Source organism: Ziziphus jujuba, chromosome 1 (genome assembly GCF_031755915.1).
Source record: "Ziziphus jujuba cultivar Dongzao chromosome 1, ASM3175591v1".
Lineage (NCBI taxonomy): Eukaryota > Viridiplantae > Streptophyta > Magnoliopsida > Rosales > Rhamnaceae > Ziziphus > Ziziphus jujuba.
The window spans coordinates 46,970,723-46,990,272 of record NC_083379.1 but is presented as its reverse complement, the minus strand read 5'-3'; the positions used below and the strand labels follow the sequence as shown (position 1 = coordinate 46,990,272).

The 19,550-nt window shown below is 35.8% G+C and overlaps 3 protein-coding genes across 3 annotated transcripts; all 3 read right to left on the bottom strand.

The window, feature by feature from the left end:
• Window positions 1-106: 106 nt before the first annotated feature.
• On the bottom strand, window positions 107-3,554 carry LOC107406425 (protein HEADING DATE REPRESSOR 1). Its single transcript, XM_016013551.4, has 3 exons — window positions 3,298-3,554; window positions 636-955; window positions 107-546 (listed from the first exon to the last, which is right to left on the bottom strand). The coding sequence occupies exons 1-3, from the start codon at window positions 3,398-3,400 to the stop codon at window positions 343-345; spliced, it is 627 nt and encodes a 208-aa protein (XP_015869037.2). The 5' UTR covers window positions 3,401-3,554; the 3' UTR covers window positions 107-342.
• Window positions 3,555-4,452: 898 nt separating this feature from the next.
• LOC107405895 (uncharacterized) lies at window positions 4,453-9,505 on the bottom strand. Its single transcript, XM_016012988.4, has 5 exons — window positions 9,018-9,505; window positions 6,962-8,372; window positions 6,087-6,158; window positions 5,445-6,002; window positions 4,453-4,973 (listed from the first exon to the last, which is right to left on the bottom strand). Exons 2-5 carry the CDS (start codon window positions 8,361-8,363, stop codon window positions 4,753-4,755), a joined length of 2,253 nt encoding a protein of 750 aa, XP_015868474.1. The 5' UTR covers window positions 8,364-8,372; window positions 9,018-9,505; the 3' UTR covers window positions 4,453-4,752.
• A 122-nt stretch (window positions 9,506-9,627) lies between these two features.
• LOC112489370 (PIGF/3-ketodihydrosphingosine reductase fusion protein) lies at window positions 9,628-12,472 on the bottom strand. Its single transcript, XM_048480127.2, has 8 exons — window positions 12,131-12,472; window positions 11,954-12,019; window positions 11,702-11,744; window positions 11,110-11,164; window positions 10,674-10,722; window positions 10,448-10,515; window positions 10,149-10,257; window positions 9,628-9,992 (listed from the first exon to the last, which is right to left on the bottom strand). Exons 1-8 carry the CDS (start codon window positions 12,317-12,319, stop codon window positions 9,879-9,881), a joined length of 693 nt encoding a protein of 230 aa, XP_048336084.1. The 5' UTR covers window positions 12,320-12,472; the 3' UTR covers window positions 9,628-9,878.
• Window positions 12,473-19,550: the final 7,078 nt, after the last annotated feature.

Below are 19,550 nucleotides of genomic sequence, written 5' to 3'. Positions count from 1 at the left end.
CTGTGAATTGTAAAGGGTGGCATTTTTATTCCTTTCCCGTGGCATCCACCATCTTAAGTAATTAGCATTTCTTGCATGTCAAGAGGCAATAACGAACACAAAAAGGTCGAATATATACTTAAAATATATATATATATATATATATAAGATTTGCGACTCTTTTGCAAAGTGTGAAAAATATCAAGCAAATTCAAGTCACTGGTACTGATACTGGTAGCACCAACAAACTAAAACTAATAAGACTTGACTGTGATGTATATGCAATTATGGTCACCTCTAACTCACCCCAACAAATCTATAAAAGAATAAACAAAACATATACACAAATACATGAACAAATAACTATGGTTGATCTGGGCCTTCGTCCCCCGCTTCATCGTTTTCTTGCAACATGCTCATAAGCATATTGATCTGCTCATGCAGCATCGCATTTTCCCTCTCCACCTCCGCTCGTTTGCTCCGCTCTTGCAGAAGCTGGAGTTGTAGGTGTTCAAGGCACCGCGAATCCTCTTCCAGTTGCTCATTTAGCCCATTGATTTCTCTATCCTACAAAAAATAACCAACCAGTTTCACTTGAATACCATATCTTCTTAATTTGGCAGAACGTTTGATTTAACAGTTACAGGAAATATCACCTTTCTGTTCATTTCCTGTACGGCAATCCTTCGCATACTCTCAACAACATCAACATTAACTAGCTTTCGCTTCTTACCAATTAGCCATCCACGGGGATAGCTGGCAGAGTCGAAGTCAGGTGGAGGGAGTAAGGATTCGGCTGATAGTCGCTGACCATTAATAGGTTCCAATGGTTCAAAGAGAGCTTTCCGACGCTCAGAAAGAACAGGAAGTTCTGCATTTGGGTCCAGCATCTTCTCCTCGGCTGGAGATTTCTCCTCTGAGCTGAGCATTTCATTACCAGTTTCTTCTGTTACCTTGTCTATATTTCTCCCGCTAGCTGTTGGAAACAAGTTATAATTCTTGTGCCATGGTGTTGTCAAATGCAGCCAATTTACATAATGATGAGGGTAGAAAAAAACATCACCGACAGAAGCAGAACATGGTGTACACATTTTGCACTTATTGCAGAAACCATGAAATGGTAGTTGCATAGAATGCGCACAAATGCAAATACAGCCGTCATGATTAATGCATAAAGCTTATTAAACTATATCAATCCATCAAAATTGCAAGCGTTATTTTGCTAACTTTTTTGGTATTGACATAAATAAGCCTAAAAAAAATTGATATAACAGTATTCAGAATTGTTGGTGACAATTAGCATAATCAAGTACACTACCAAATGGAAATCTTGCCGGTGCAGACCTGGTTGTAAGGTTAATTATCTTTCAAATGAAAGGTCTCCATGCCTATAACTTTACAAGGAAAAAAGTGAAAAGATAGAGGGTTAGGGAATGGAGAGGGTGTCCAATCCATCCCCTACCAACCAAACTGCTAATTAAACAACAACAAAGAAACTAACCAAAAACATTTATAAAAAAAAAAAATGCATAAAAAAGAAAAACGGTTTTACATTTAGAAGCCACCGGGTGTGTAAAATCACCTTGAAAAACTAGAATGGGACAAGGATAATGACAACAAATCAGGGTAGTTGCAGGGTCTCTTCTGGAGTACAACAACCAATTACCAGCAACAATTTCAAATATAATAATATTGTTGGGATTCTTATGTCTCTTTCCATTGATTTGCATTGCTAATGAAGGTGCCAACATCAATATTTACTCATCTATTACGCCTTTAAAACATATAAACAAATCTGACCTAGACCAAATATAAAAAAGAAAAAAAGAGAGACCAAAATTATAACCTAATCAACATGTTAGCTGGTCCCATTGAGTAGAACCATGTACCTATACTCTTAAGGGGATTATATCTAAGCTAAGACAAACGCTTTGTGAAGCAGAGTCTCTAACCCTAACCACCTGAGTTACCGTAGGAATTAACATTCCATCATATTCAAAGGATAACATATATATTAATCGGATTTAAAATCGATATATCTTTCGTAGCCAGAAATATTTCAAATATAGGAAAACATTTTTTTTTTCTTTCTCAAAAATAAAGTTTTGTAAATTCTGTTATATAATCACCAAATATGCAATGGACTTGCTGTTAAATATAATAAGAGATTATGATTAAATTTTCAAGTTCCAACAAATACTTCAGCAGAACAGATGCATGAGTCAACTATGTTCGGGTACATGCTTGAAGCGTAGTTGGTGCTGCACCCAAACCACGTTGATCTATATACTCAACGTTATGAGCTTATAATAACAGATCTCGGAAACTTCATATTCTATTGTAGAATAATTTAAAGTCCTTATTAATAGGGCCAATTAAGTGTTTATTAATTTATTTATTTATTTTGGCTGATAAAAATAGTTTGAAATTTCTTTTCGTTTGGAGATAATTACGTTGTTATGGAAATGGCATATTGAAATATGGTCAGAAAAGGCTAAACAAATAAAATAATCATGACCACTATGACCAAATAAATCCATTAAAATATTAGGAAGCCAAATGAATCAAAGACCTGTAACCAATCCCATGACTAAGAACACGTTTCAGCAATCGATTTTATTTACATTTCTGTCAATAAAAAAAACATCTTCCACATGGCAAAAAGGGGCATCTCCAAACATAAAAAAATAATAAAATAAAAAAAATAAAAATTAATAATAAAATAAAACAGAAAATGAAAAATGAAATGTAAAAAAAGTAAATATAATAATGCGAGGGAAAGAGCGATTGGTAAGCCAACCGTCGCACGTTAAATAACGTACGAGTAAAGTCAGCATGTCCTAATACTGTTCTCTCTCTCTCTCTCTCTCTCTCTTCCCTGTTGATCTCTTAACCATGAAAGAAAAAGCTTCATGGTTAAGATATGGAGGATTTTATATGTTATGGTGGAATCTATCTATAAACAAAAAGATTACTTCTTAATTTTTATTTTTTATTTTCTCTCTTATAATTGTTGAATATTTGAAAGATTTAAAAGAAAGATGACAAGTAGAAATTTAGAACATCAATTAAGAGATGGGTATATGGTATAATTTAACCAGAAGAATCTTCAAAGAAAATGTCTTCGAATTTGTAAAAGATCGAAAGATCTTCCAAAAATACATAAAACGAAATAAGATTTCCATACATGAATTGGTGGGCTTGTCACTAAAAATGCTAAAAAGCATGGAACTATATATAGAAAAACCCAAGTCAAATTTTCTCATGCAAGTGGCTAAAGACAAAGAAAGTGAAAGAAAGAAATAATTCTGATACTACCTGATCTCTTGCGAGATTTCCAATCAATCCGAGTGGAAGTCACCGGAGAGAAACCTCCTAAAGCCCCATCAACTTTTCTCCTATTGGTGTTCTGTTTTTCCATGGAAGAGAAATTAGCAGAAATACAAAAAAAGCTGCACACCCCACCTTAATCAATTCCAAGAATTCAACATCAAAGAAGGAGATGATAAAGAGAGAGGCTTTGGCTTTGCTGGTTTTGGGGTTGAGTTTGTTTCTTCCTTCTTGTTCTTCGGTTTGTTCACTTCTCACCTACAAGGGAAGAAGCTAAAATGTTGGGGTACTAGCAATCATCACCATGATGGGACCATCTCAGTTTTTTGGACGGTTCAGATTTGGCGTCCTGGTGGAAATTTTTAGGCTAACACTTGTCTGTTTGCTTTCTATTGTGGGTCCTCTGCTAATTCACTTGCACAATTTTTAAGACGAATTATTTTGTTCATTCACTATTTTTATTTTTTTACTGTTTTATGGGTTTTACATGTTTTTTTGTTGTCGTTTTTGTTTTTCAGATCCTCCCATAAATCTCAGGTTGAAATATTTGGATTAAAAAAAAAAAAAAAGTTAAAAAAAAAAGGAAAACAGCCTACAGGCTTGCGACGTTGCCTTAAAGAGCATATCCGTTTTCTGGATAGCATTTTTCTTGGAATTCTAACCTCGTGGAAAGGAAAAATTTTGTAGATATGTAAATTTGCAAAAACCAATAAAATCATAAGAAAATTGGCGAAAAGGAACTACTATTTTTTATCAGTTTTTACTAATTTTATGCTATTTTCCACCAATTAACTATAGGAAAATGTTAAATTTGATGGGAAAAAAAACAAAATCGATTTTTTTGGGATAATGAAGTGCATTTTGGCCTGAATATGTTAAAAATTAGCTAGCATTTTGAAAAAAAAAAAGTTTCTGCTATTTTTCAAGTTTTGATCCCGACAGTGGTTATTTTCCCCCCCAAAAAAAAAAACCCAATAAAATATCATCATTGTTCTGATAAATAAATGAATAAATAAAACTGCTTGTCCTTCCAGAATTTCTTTTCCCAAGTCATTTTTTTGTGTTGGAATCACAAGTATCTTTTTATTGATAATCTGCGTTTTGCAATGTAAGTTTCTGATTATGATCATGTACTGGATAGCATTTAGTGATAATGATACCACGAAGATAAGTAGCAACTTTGATTATGAACTTTTCCAGAAGAGAGGCATATCATTTTGATCAAAATGAGTGTTTACTACTATATACACTTTTTTTTGACAGCCTATGTAAAATCACCTTCCCAGCCATATATACAATTAACAAATTTCACCTTCATCATTCACTGAATGTTCTACGAATTTCATTACTTTTCCCCCTTCTTCATTCTTAACTAAAACTGACAAAATTTGGATATCAAAAATCAAGTTTACGAATTTGCATAATGAGCAGGCATAGCTGGATTTAACTCTCACCCATGGCACAAGGAATGCATGGAGGATTTTTAACTTGGTCCTGAGGGGTGATGAGCTGCAAGCAATGATCGTGAAAGGTGTGCCGACATGGTAGAATGGCAACAGGCGGTGGAACAGTGGGGATGTAAACAGGGCCTTCTGCTGTATATGAAAGATCCCTCTTGCATAAGAAACATTTCTGCCCAACTGGTTGAGGGGCATGATTGAAACCTGTAAGAGGAAAGTCATCAATACAAACATACACCACTTAAAAATACACATTTCTCATAGGAATTATAAGCTTTAGTGACTTTAGCTGCAAGGCTGCAACCCAGCATTGCAGGTATCTAGCTAAGCCTATCAACAAAGTTATCAGGAAAGTGATTTTCTAGACATGATCAGCCTCGAAAAACTATCTATGTCAACGTGCAATAAGGGTTAACAAAGGATGTTGGATCAGCAAAAAGTGGGGGACAACAAGACATGGAGTTAGAATCCATAAACCAACCTATAAACATATATTCCCAAGCAATATATAGAATAATAGCCAGAGCACAGAGATCAGATTGTCAATATAATCAAATAAAAAACCATATCACAAAAATAGAGAAAATGGTAAAACATAAAATTAGTGGGCTTTCTGATAATATAAGACAAATCTTAATGAAACGAAAGCTAAATGTAAACAAGATTAAAGAATACCTTGCCATTTTATATGAACAGCTGGAGCAGTCCGTGATGAGGTCTGTAGGGGTGGGCGAGGAGAAGCAGTCCGTTGTTGGAGTCGTTTTGTTGGAGCAGTCCGGGCTTGAGGTGGGCAAGATGAAGTGGCCAGAGGCTGGGGTACAAGTGGACGGGATTTCCAGGAATGGGGTGGGAGTGGTGGGGAGTTCCAAGGTTGGGATGGGAGTGGTGGAGAATTCGAGGGCTGTGGTGGGAATGGTGATGCAGTCTGAGGTTGGGGTGGGAGAACTGAGGCAGTCTGAGGTGGGTCTGGGAGTGATATATCACTTTGGGAATGGTGTGGGAGAGATAAAGCAGCAGGGGCTATGGCTGTGAGAGCAGTCTCAGAAATATTTGGGAGGGATGTAGGACTCGGGGACATAATTGGGAAGGATGAAGCAGGAGTCCTAGTTTTTTTAGGATGGCCCCGATAAGTCGCAAGAGAAGGTTGTAATGAACCCCTCTTAAGAGAGGATCCAGTAAAAGCATTAGATGTCTGAGAAGTCCTAGTCACCTTTGCACCCAGAATTTCTTGTCCTGAAAATCAGAAAGCCATAACAACAATTGCATGAGTATACAGAACTCACATTCAGCATGCAAATAGTTTTGCACAGTAACTACCAGATGTCACAGCTCCAACAGGGTTCCTAGAAGATCGAGAAGGAACAATAACTTGAGGTCGACTAGAACTACCTGCAAGCAGTCATCCAAATGCATTACAAAGTTACCCATATTAATAAATAAGATGACTTGCTCAGTGATCTGCGAAGCAAGCAATGATGTGTCCAGGACAAAATACTAGTTTTCCAACTTTTTCAGATCCAAAGAAGAAAAAAGGAGGAAGAAAAAGAAACCTATATCAGCTAACATCTAAAAGATGATAGGGGACAAAAAAAAAAAAAAGGCTTAAAATTACTGATCATCAGTGTTGCCAACATCATTTTAGCCCATCCTTCATTATGTTCGGTTTTTAATGCATTAAAAAAAAATATATATATATATATATATATATATATCACTAAACAAATGAAACCATGTTAATGATAATTAGCAGTATATAATATATATAGCAGAAATTCTAGGTTCTTCATTATTTTTTCATTAGCAGTATATAATATAGCAGAAATCTTCATTATTACATTTAGCTAACCAATTCTCCTGTCAACCTATACATTCAATTCTCAATTGTTACCAACCTAATGATCATTTCTGATTATATCTTTTCCTAGAACTCATCTATTTTTTCATCCTTTGTCAGCTCCACCAATTCCATGAACATGTTTTTTTATATAGCAATTATACAAACCTTTCCCATTAACTTCAAAAGTTAAACTAAAAAAGAAAAATTCACAAGCATTCGTCCTTCATCCTGCTGTACCAATGCAACAAATATCAATCTAAAAGAAACTTTAAAACATTAAAGTTATTCCATGCTTACACAGACGCTGATAACAATACAAGGAGATAAGAGGGGCAATGAAGTATACAATACTCACCAAGCTGATCCTTCAGAGAAGTGCTTCCTGTGACCCCAATAGGAGGAGAAACCATGGAATGATTTTGTGGCTGGTCATACACTTGTCGAGAACTCTTCCTACATGGTGAAGAGGTTAATGGCAATCCAATTGCCTGACTCTGTCTAGAATCAGGAAGCCCAACTTGATTGCCTTCTATTGGTACCGAAGACAAAGTTGAGTAACCTTTAAAGACATTAATGGGATCTGGACCTGCAAATCCCGTACTTTTGTTTCCTCCATTTCCAAGACCTAGGTTTTTGTTGCTTGCCATAGAATAGTGACGTGGCTCATCAACGTGTGGCATTTGTATAATACAAGATGGGTTACAAATTGATCCTGAATCGATACCATATACACCTTTTTGATCATCGTTAGGAAAGTACCAATCATCTTCATTGCCTGGTAGCATGTAACATCCATCCACGTTGTTTTGAAAACCAGCCATGTTAAGACCAGGATTCAAAGAACCTTGGTTAAGAATTTGACCATGGAAGGTATTTGGTTGAGGAAGGATAGCCCTCTCATTACTACCTCCAACATTTCTTCCAGAAAAATTAGAATTAGATATAGCCTCTGTATTACTTCCAATTCCAAGGGTTAGGAAACTCCCATCGAGTTCTTCTGGATAACTGGATCGAGCTGCACTAATCATGGTATTAATATTCATCCCAATTTCATCATTATCTAGGGTATGGCATGACACAGGTGTGATACCACCAGAGTTTGCAACATTTCTAAGTATCCAAGGCCTGCCAACATGACTACTGTTTACTTCTCTATTCTGCATAACCATCTGTAAGTTTGGAGCTGAATTACCTCTCATTGTAAAAATTTGATTATTCAAATGTGGAGTCTGAGGACTATTGACATGGGAGGCAGCATTTATCACATTACTAGCAGCCACAGGAAAACTGGGAGTGTGGTATTGATACAATGGAGTCATATCCCCTTCCAATCGTGGAAAAGCAATATCTGGATTGTTATCTTTCCCATACAAAGCTTCGTGGACATACTTTGGATTGTAAGATTGACTGAAATGAGAAACATCAGTATCTGGATTGTTATCGTTCCCATATAAAGCTTCGTGGACATAATTTGGATTGGAAGATTGATTGAAATGAGTAACATCAGTGATCAAATTAACACTAGTAGGTGGCATTCCTGTTCTGTAATATTGAGGTGTTAAGCCTATCTCACCAGAAGGAAGAGGGGAAAATGGTATTGATGAGCAAGTGGGATTATTAGCCCCAGCAGCATTGACAACTCCAGAAGAGTTAAAAGATTCGTTCCTTATAAAAGGGAATCCAAGTTCACTCCATTGAAGTGGGGAAGAAGAGCCAGGTGGCTTATCTTCATGCTTGAAATTGTCATTTGCCATCATTTGAACGCTCTGAATAATAATGTCAGAAAGTCACTAACATATACAGAGAAGAGAAACTTGGATAAAGATGGAGACATAAATAAAGAAATTACAATATCAATTAAAATTTCATATTATTCACGATCTTGAAGATTCACAGCTTTAAGATTTTTAAACTAGCGCATTGCCTCAGCATTAGATAAACATGGCTAAAATCCCAAGAAAGATGACCAGCATAATAAAACCCATTTCAAATACCCAAAACCCAATAAAGTCCATAAGATACAAGTACAGCACAATATTTCAAAACGATCAACGAAGAATATAATCATCCCAATGGCCAAAAAAATAAAAATAAAAAATAAAAAAATCCTAACGTGATACAAATATTGGAGAATCCAAACAATCAGGAAAAGGCAGATTGATGCAGATAATAACCGAAGCCTCGAACTATCCAGACATGAAATGGAATACATATAAATATCATACGAAAAAAAAAAAAAAAGAAAATAAAATGTAGACTGAGTGAAAAACACAAGAATCTAGATTTCAAATTGCAAATAAAGAAAGTAATTTTCAAAATCAATTAATCAAAACGATTCAACAACTGCTGAGAAAATAATCGAAACAAAGATGAACGGAGAAGGAATTGTAAATTTTCGAAAAGATTCTTACCAGTGGGGGGTGCTGAGCGAGAGAGAGAGAGAGAGAGAGAGATAAAGAAGTGTGGAAGAATTTGGGGTTTTTGGCGCTTTTAGGGCTGTGCGTGAGATTTTAAAGGGTTCGGTGTGGGATCCACTTCGGCTCCAAAGTCTGACCAAGGCCCCACGTGTGAGCCCCTTGGGATCCCTTTGCCGCCTGAGGTCTTTGCTGACTAGGAGGCGCTAACGCTAGAATGTCACCTTCGGTTTACCTATCGTCGCACGCCACGCCATTCCCCGTTCAAGGGCGTATCCGTAAATTCCGCACCATTTATGAACCTACTTTCGTAGATGTAATGACGAAAATAGCCGTGAGGGTACGTACGTGGCGTGCTATAAACGCAAACAATTTTCCAGCAGCGCAGGACCACAGGAAGGAAGCCCATATGCACGTGCGGTCCCCACTTCCCGACTTGGTAGTTTCGACTCGGCTGGATGGTTACAAGTATAGATTTCGTAAACATAAAAAGTATTGATAAAACGACGATAAGCATTTCACAGGGCAAAAGGGCATTAAAAAAAAAAAAAAAAAAAAAAAAGGACATAAAGGTTGGGTGAGAAATGAGAATATAGAGTAGCCACAATAATTATAAGCATATTGCCTTCTTTGGAAGGAAATATAAATCGATAACACACTAAAAAATTGTGGAGCAAGAAGGTATATTCACTGAATGAAGACTCAAGACAGTGAACAATGTTCCAATTCCAATACATGCCGCCCCCCCCCCCCCCCCCAAAAAAAAAAAAAAAAATTGTTAAATGAAGGAAAAGAAAATGACAAAAGGGTACATATGAACTTGTCAATTGAAATAATACAAATAAGGCATCCTGCTCGTTAATCTCCTTTGACACGTTGTGATGTACCGCGCAACAGTACAAAGCCAGATGATGCCACCATTGCAACCAGGTATCCAGCAATGACTCCATAAGTCACACATATAGGCCATTCCTGCATAATCGTGGAAATGCATCACTAGCAGCAAATAAGAGAATGAAGAAGTTTCACATAAAGATACAAAATTAACTGGGATACAAAACTTGTAATTAGGAACAAAAAGGAAAAAAAAAAAAATATATATATATATATATATATGTATATATATACCTGCCACGGCCTTTCCCAGTCAAGTGGCATTGGCCAAGCCCCAAACCAAGCTCCAATAATAGCTCCATGTGCAGGTATACAAATCATATAATCTATAGGTTCAATTGGCCTGCAAGTAAATGTACTTCTATTAAGTCAGCACTTTGTGGACACAATAATGGTATCACAATTCCTAAAGTGAAATTGAGTTTTTTATTGTGAAGGAGATATAACCCATATACCAATAGAAGACGAAACCTTTAAGCATTCGTCATGACTGGACAAGACAACAAAAAAGAAAGAAATGGTAGGGGACTTACTTTGTATGGGCAAATATGCGTTGCCAATCTGCCCATGACGAACCAAAAACAGAAGTGGCAGGCACAACCTGCCAGAACGTAAGTTGTAAAATGAATAAGAGGCATAGCATAGCCAACACAGGGAAACTGAGATTTCTTGAAAATTGTAGAACTTGTTTTCCAAAATATTCTGAAAATCCAAACTATAAATATAGTAGAGCAGGTAAGTTAACTCTTGGATACTTACGGTGAACAGTGACATCATAAGAGACCAATTAATGGTCTTTGGTAAATACCTGTATCCGAAAGAGAAAGGCAAAATTATAACATGCTTGTAATATAAAGACAACTTTATAAAAAACTAGAAGTAACAGCAAAAACTATGATATTTGTTTTATCATAGATGAGCGAAATACATTTTCGGTTATGCTTCTGAAAACATTAGTCACAGTTGAGATTGAATGGCCATTTCAAAACTTACATGAGTCCATCATAAAAGAAAATGTTACCCACCATGATCACTTCACTAAGCTTACATCAAATGTATCGTAAACGCATACAAAGGTAGTGATCCAGAAAGGAAAGTGGATTATATACAAGCAGGAATGTATTCCCATTCATCTCAACTGCGGCTTGAATTTTCAGAAGCATGATAATGAAAAATTAGCCCTCAATTCACATACTTGATGCCAACAGGCGCACCCAATGCTATTGCTCCGAAAGCATTTACCAGAGCCCCTACAGGTTACAAGGCAAACAAATTATTATACTCTATTAACACATTGCAAAACGAAAGAGTGGAAACTTAGCATACCATAAGATTTAGTCCCCTATAAGAAGTTTCCATGCAAGTTTCGATAATCATGAAGCACCGAAGCAGTCCATGACAAAAAAATGCAGCAAATTTCACATGCAATATTGAATCTTCAAGCATGCAACTCTTTCATGAATATCTAAAACAGAATTATATAGTATTAGCAGCAAAAGCTCAAATTTCTCTACCTTTCTCTCTTTTTTCTCATTTCAATAATAATTTTTTAACAAATCAATTTAAAACCTAAAGGGAGGTAACATGGAAAGTTTAGACTTTCTATCGAACATATACCGTGCAATACAAAATATACATATATATATATATATATATAGAGAGAGAGAGAGAGAGAGAGAGAGAGAGCAGAGAGAGATAAATTTGCAAAGACATGTAAATAAGAAATAAAAAACAACAATAAAAATCTATAAAGCAGAGTAGAAGAAAGAGTGAAGGTGTGAACTAACCAACGGGGAGTCCCATTAAGCCACGCCCAACGGCTTTCAAGTACTTAAGAGTGACATCAAACCACCCAAAAAAAAAAAAAAAAAAAATTATCAGTAACCGTAAGAAAATAGACGATTAAAATTTTTTCAGTTGCTGGGAAAACGAAAATTTAAAACTATTTCAAAAATATATATTTAAAAAAAAAAATTAATTGCAGATTTTCCTCTCCACATCTCCACCAACCAAACAGAACAAGAAAAGCGGAAACTTACGGAGCATTTTTGACGGTTCCGTCGATAATGACTGTAAAGAAGGATCACAATCGGACACTCAATCACCTTAAAATTGAGAAATAAATAAATAAATACAAAAAAAAAATTCTTAAAGAAATGGAAGGGAGGGTAAACAGGAATGAAGTCAAAGGAAAAAAAAAAAAAAAAAAAAAGTACCCAGATCAGACGGAGGGTGAGAGAAGGATTTGAGATGAGATTGATGGAGTAAAAATTACGAGCCGCCCAGAAGGCGACTGCCAATCCAAGCCCGCAGATCAGATGGATACCAAACGCCTCTGCAGCACATACTGATGCTGCTGACCCTTTCGCTTCTCTCTTGGCCTTCTGCTGCTTTTTCTTCTTCATGTTTCAATTTTCGCTCATAATCCTATCCCTCCAGAATTAAACAAATATTTGTTTTTCAATAAAATTATATTCGGACCAAACTAGGAACGGGCTGATAGAGGGCCCATTGTGACACTCTCATATGGCCCTTGGAACTAAAATATTGCGGGCTGAGCGTGGAAGGAAATGAAACTGGCGAGAGCATCAAATGGATTCTTTAAAAATAAAGAATATTTTTTATATAATAAAAATATATTTATATTTAAAAAATTTTAAAATCTTTTTCAATAATATTTTTTATATTTTTATTTTTTCAATAAATATTTATTATTATGTTTCTTTTTTATTTGGGTTTTTTATCAGAATTTTTTTTAATTATTTTGTTCTTTTATTTTTATTTTTAACATAATCATTTTGAATTTTGATAATTATTAAATGGAAATCTCTTGGGATGCTATGAGATAACCAATTTCCTTCTCAAAATCCCAGCCACGAAAGTGGATTTTTTTTTTTTTTTTGGTTATAAAAAAACTTATTTATTTATTTTCTCTGCTTTTAAAAAAATTATTTGAGCAGTACAAGTTGATTAAAACTGGAGGCTTTGGTAATCTGTCAAAAAATATCTAACAGAAAGTGATTCTGTTAACTAGGTGAGTAATAGGTGGAAAAATTGCGAGGAAATGTTAACCCAACTCGGTTTTCGTCCGGGAACATATCGAAAAGGGAACAGTAACATCAAATCGAACGAGGTGTGGAACAGTGGAAAATCTGTTTTTTGTTTCCTAATAGAGTTTGAAATCTGTTTTTGGAAATAAATTTCTACTTATATACTCTATGTTTAAGTATCCCATCCCATAACATTATATGCAATTATGTCATGCATGTTCGCCATAATGTATGGATAACGAAAACAAAAAGATGAAAAATCAAAATCAAGAAACAGAAAAAAAAAGAAAAAAAAAAAAGAAAAAAGAAAAAGTGTGAAATTTCAAATTATCTGTAGTCATAAGTAATAGTTTTGAGACAGTGAAATATTCACCATATAAACATTATGAGACCTTATCAACTATTGGCATGCGGAACAATTCTTACGTACAGATATTTCCTTAAACCAAAAGATGTTGTTTTGGTTTACTGCTCATCGAAAAGTACTGCCCACTAAGTTCCAGTTAACCAATAAAACGTTAGATATTATAGAGTCAAGGTCCAAGCAGAGTAAGTTGGGATTGAATACCTCCGTGGTATTTCATACAAAATCTACACTTTACAAAATTTCTACTTTGAGCAGTCAAATATATGAAAAATGCTATCACTGTTGGTGGTCAATTACCAATGGATTATGTATGCTAACGTGTTAATTTAATAGGCTATTAATAGGGGATTCATTTTCCTATATAAGATTATTAGTTAAAAAATAATATAAACATTAAATACAACCATTTAATATTCCAAATCAACATTGGTTCTATTGATGATCAATTTGTGTTTATCATCCAGTGATAAAATAGCAAATCTTCAAATATATATCTTTTGTCTATACTATAAACGAGAAGAGAAGTGGCTTTTGGTCATTTTTTACTGTTTATTTTGGGTCAAAAATGACGCTCCTACATACGTTTTGCCAATTTGTTTTCCATGTGTCACGGGACAATCTGTACTGGTAGATATGTAACTATGATAGAAAATATTGGTGTAGTGTTAGAGGGTAAAATGTTTTGCAGAGAAGGCGTATTTGCGTATGGGAAGGATTCTGCAAAGTTAAGGACAAAATGTTCTAGGATATGGGTTGCATTGATTCTTATGATGGAAAATGTATACTTTGGGATTATTTTGATTTACTTCTTAAGGTGTGAAGCTGAAACTTCAAGAAATTATCAGAGTTAAACTCGGATACAGTGATGAAGATGTTAAGAAGCAACAGAAACAAAGAGGAGGAGGAAGAACGGCCATCCAAGAAGAATGCACCAACTCTTACTTCATTCCTCACGGCTACAGCTAAGTCAGCTTCATTTGTATTTTTTTTATTTTTTCACTCAATTTATGAAACCTTGTATCTCTTTGTCTTTGAAGAAGCTCCCTATCCCTTTCTCTTTCTCTTTCTCTCTATTCTCTGTTCCAGCTTCTCACCGAATCCCCATCCCCACCCCAAATAAAAAAAAGTCCAAAAAAAAAAAAAAAAAACTTGGATGATTTGCTTACACTTTTAGAGAGCTTCAAGCCCTGTGAAGATGGGATTGGCATAGTGGGCCTAGACAAACCCATAGCCCAGTTAACCGGCGAAAGCAGAGCAGCATCAGGACAATCTCTCAGCTGAATCAATGGAAGAAGGAGGTGAATCCTCTAGAGTTCTTGGAACATACACACAAAGATTCAACCCTAGTGCGAGCTTTACTTTACTTAATCTACTACCTTTTTTTTTTTTTGTTTTTTTCACTTCTAGATCTCCAACCCACTAACAAAACAACCAAAACCCAGTCTATAAAAATATCCTTACCTCAAGAAAATCGCAGGAGAAGCAGAAAAATAGAAGAAAAAACTGCAACCTAACACTAAATTCACAAAACACAGATCTCAAAGTGCTTAAATGAAGCTCTTTTTTTTTTTTTTTCTTTGTTTGTTCCTTCTTCGCCCTCTTTCTCAAGGACTTTAGCTGGGTGTTCTTGGAATGTGAGAGAGAGAAAGAGAGGGAGAGAAATAACAGGATTTAAGAAAAGTTGAAGCGGAACACGAAAAACCAAGATAGAGAGATATTTAATGGAGGGTTGTGTAAGAAAGAGAAGGTAGTAGTAGAACAAGGTGGGGTAAACACAGTAAATTATCTGTACCCATATCTGACTTATTTGTTAAAAAATACTTCTGATGGTAAAACAGACAAGAAGGGGAAGGAAGCATAAGGGGAAGGAGGCATAGAATGAAGATATTGAAGTTTATGCTTTTTATATACCTTTATTTTTATCATATTTGTCCAGTTTTAAAGTGGATCAAATTCTCCTTTTATTGATAATGTTCGGATCATTTAAAAGAATATATGAACGATAACATCATGCTCTTATTATGTATTTAATGCTATGTTTTATAATTTTATTTCATTATTGTTGCATGTATTTGTTTAGTAGGAAAGAAATAATGAAAAGAGATATATACAAAAATATTCGAAGACACATTGTGCTTTCTTATGAAAAATTTAAACAGCTGTAACTTTACAGACCCATAGTAAAGCATTGGAATATTGTCTTGTTATTTTTATAGCTAGAGGATGGTTGTCAGGACTCGTCCAGAATTCCTTCCCCGGAACCTTAGACAAGCCCTGATCCCAGGAAAATACCATCGAACCTTCCAACGGAAAATCCGGCAGCACCTCCCCTAAGGGTAGGACTAACCAAAAATTTACCTGCACTGAAAACACACTCCTAAGTTCATCCCCTTATTCCTCCCACAACTACAAATTGATTCCACAATTTTCAGCACTTCAAAAATAAAAACAGCAGCAACCCAGTGCATAAATAACAACTACACGTCTAATATAGTATACAGAGCATTATACAATTAAATGTGGAATTTATAAAATGACAGATAAGAAGTAATACAAGGTCGAGAGGAAAAAGGGAAGAAAAACTTCTTGAACCTTCGGCAACGAACTAAGACGTTGGGTTCGCCCCGGACGGTCAACGTCTCCAACCTGGACCTAGGGGAACGGAATTTAAGAGTGTGAGATGCTAATCATCTCAGTGAGTGACCCTATCTACTATACAATATAATATCACAGTAATAATGTAGATAAATAATAATTAATTGGAAATAATAATTTTTCTCAAAACCCTTACAATTCTCTCAGTTGGAAAAGTTCCACTTTTAAAACCTTTTCACAAAACCCCTTAATTGTATTCCTCGAAAACCAAGACATCAGATAAATACCAAAACAGTAATAATTATATTTTAAATTCCAATACAGCTTTAAAACATTTTATTTTTTAAAACCCAGTTCTGAAAATCATTTGATGCACCCACTATATACCAGTGGCACCAACAGTACCCAGCGTCCCGAGGTACCGCCAGACAGGAGGTTATAGAGAGAAACCGGCATACGGTCGCGTGGCGTCCCACTGCGCCGCTGCTAACCTGGTGTCCCGGCCATGGGGGGTGGCCACCCTCATCCGATGGCAACCACAGGACAACCTCATAATATCACCTGCACGCTACTCACATCCACCTGCGCGCTAATCATAACCGTGTGCACACTAACCATATCACATATAAACAGAACACCAGTACGTACACAGTGCATCTAAAAATCATAAAATCTGCATATTGAATTTATATAACAAAACTCACACCTTTGCATAAACACAGCGGGTATATTCCATCCGCTTGAACCCGGGAAATTCTCCACAATTTCTTTATAATCAATACCATAAATTCCATGATTTTCAAATCCACCAACTCCCAAATCCACCAATTCAAATATTCACATTTTCCCAATAGCATAAATAATTTCTCGAAATATAATAATTAAATCTCATAATATTCCATGGGCATATTTTATAAAAATTGAAATCACCAACATAAGCAAATATTTTCCTTGAAATATTTGAAAATCAAATCATGCCCGATTTAATGTTAAAACCACAAGAATTCCAAAATTCTCAAATCCATAAAATAATTTCATATGGCATAAATTTGTAAAATGCACCTTTTCTTAAATCCAATAAATTCACAATTAATTCCACAATAAATCGAATAAATATTTGGCACATAGAAATTAAATTCCAAATATTTAAATCACACATAATATATTCACCAATTAAACTCCCAAAATTAATTTGAAGGTGGGTCACTCACCTGGAGCACGCAATTAAACCACGATCCACTATGGGATCAATTCCATGACTCACCCGTGCTCCTAGAACAAAATTCACAGACAGTCAAATAAATTAATATTTTAATCGGGTAAATAATACCCGGTACTCGGGGGGTCAAACACAAACGTTAACCAAAATAGGTGAATGATGTACCGAATCGAAGCTTGAGCGACGAGGATTACAAATCCGGTCTCCATCGACCCCAATTCCGCCGGAGGTGGCCGGAATTTGGCCGGAAAGCTTCGGCCGGTTTTCAATTCCTCGTATCTCGCAAACCGCTTCGAATTTTTGGGATTGGAGGCCATATTTGAACTCAGAGGACTCAAAATAGGGGGAGAGGAGGCTTAATTCGGACTGGGCTGGCCGGAATACGGCAAAATCGCCGGAAAAAGTTAACCAGTCGCCGCGACTTCGCCGGCCCGATCTGGGCGCGTCGCTGGCCTGCCGGCAGCCAAATTTGGCTGGTGAGCTCGCCGGCGTGTGGGCTTGGACGGTGGCCGGCGCGTGTAGTGAATGGGTGGCCGGAAAAGTTAAACATGGTGAGAGAGAGGGACGGTCGGTGGGAGAAAAAAAAACTGTGCGTTTTATCTGTTTTCGTCGGCTCGGGGAAGAAGAAGGGAAAAAAAAAAAAGAAAAGAAAAGGAAAAGAAAGAAAAAAAAAACAGGTGTTTTCCCCCGTGGGGAAAAGAAAGAAAAAGAAAAAGAAAAGAAAAAGGAAAGGAAAAGAAAAAAATAAATAAAATAAAATATATAAAAATAATTAAATAATAATATTATTATTATTTAAAATAATAATAAAAATAATTTGATTTTTAAACATGGCTGACATGTGGCATTTCACTATGGTGACACATGGTCACCTTCATTAAGTCACACGTGACACCTCGTTACGCGTTTAAAAAAAATAATATTAAAATAATACGATATTTGAAAAACTCTACATGTCCATAACTTTCAAACCACATGTCCAAATCGGACGTGCCGCTAGTCTACGAACTCATATCAATGAGCACTTCACAACTATGCATGAGTCAACGCTCAACCTTGCATGAATAAAAAGTCAACTCTGGCACCCCTTGGACAGTTTGGACCTCAACTTGTTTTGCTCATAACTTTCAAATCGTAGCTCCGTTTTCGACGTGCTACCAGTCTACGAACTTGTGCCAACGTGTACTCCGTAACGGTACCTCAGTCAACCTAGAATTCCAACCGAGTCAAAAAGTCAACTTTTGACCCCTTTGGTCAACGGTCAACAGTCAACCTCGATTAACGTGTAAAAATTCCGACATGGTTCGGGACGGGGTGTTACAATGGTTGCTCTGCAAATGGCTGTGTATTGTTTAACTACATTTCCAATTTTTCTATATCTTGTAAACAAATTTAATAGAAGAATATGAATAAAAAATTATTATGATTTATATGTTTATTTTAAAACTTAGTTCTCTCTTCCAAGTCAAAGATTATTGTTTAATAACGGTTTATTCTTTCGTATTTAACTCTACTAAATAGTAGTACATGTGCAACGCACGTGGGCCAAACCTAAGTCCTATAGCTTATGATATAAATGTATCAGAATACACGTGCAACGCACGTGGGCCAAACCTAAGTCCTATAGGCTATAATATAAATGAGAAGTGCTCCCAGTTTCGGTCATGTTTTACTGTTTAAAGGGTAAAAAATGGCTTCTTCTCGTGCGTTTTGCATTTTCTTTTCCCCTTTTTTTTATTTTTTTATTTTACAATTTTATATATCCAAATTTACCCTTTTTTGCTTTTTTCTTCAGAAAGTACCAAAACCCATGGGGTCTTTAAAGGCTTCACTGATCTACAACAACGAGGACAGTAGTGTTTGGATTGCTTTTGGATTTGTCTTTGAGCATGAAAGATATGAGAATAAAAAACCCACGGATCATGAAGTTCTTTGATGGGGTTTTGCAGAGATAGAAAATTTAAAAGAAATGAAAGCTAAAAACCAAAACCCTCTTAAGGGGAGGGCTTTCTTTTTCCTTCCTTTTCTTTTACTATATCTGTGTATTAGGGTTTGTTTTTGTGGAAGAGAAGGTAGAGAAGAAAGAAAGTAAAAAATGAGAGACATAGAATAAAAGGAAAAGAAAAGAAAGGGGCATGGGTTGGTCTCTCTCTCTCTCTCTCTCTCTCTCGAGCCTTTTTTGTTTTTTTTCTCTTTCTACTTACCGTTCGCACTCAAAAAGATCAGTGTGGGTAGCCATTAGCCATTAGAGAGAGAGAGAGAGAGAGAGAGAGAGAGAGAAACAGAAAAGGTTTTTAAGCGGTCAAAGCATGTGAGAGATGTGGTTTTGATTCGCGAGTGTGAAAGCAAAGAAATAAATAATAATAATAATAATAATTATTATTATTATTAAGATAATATGTTTT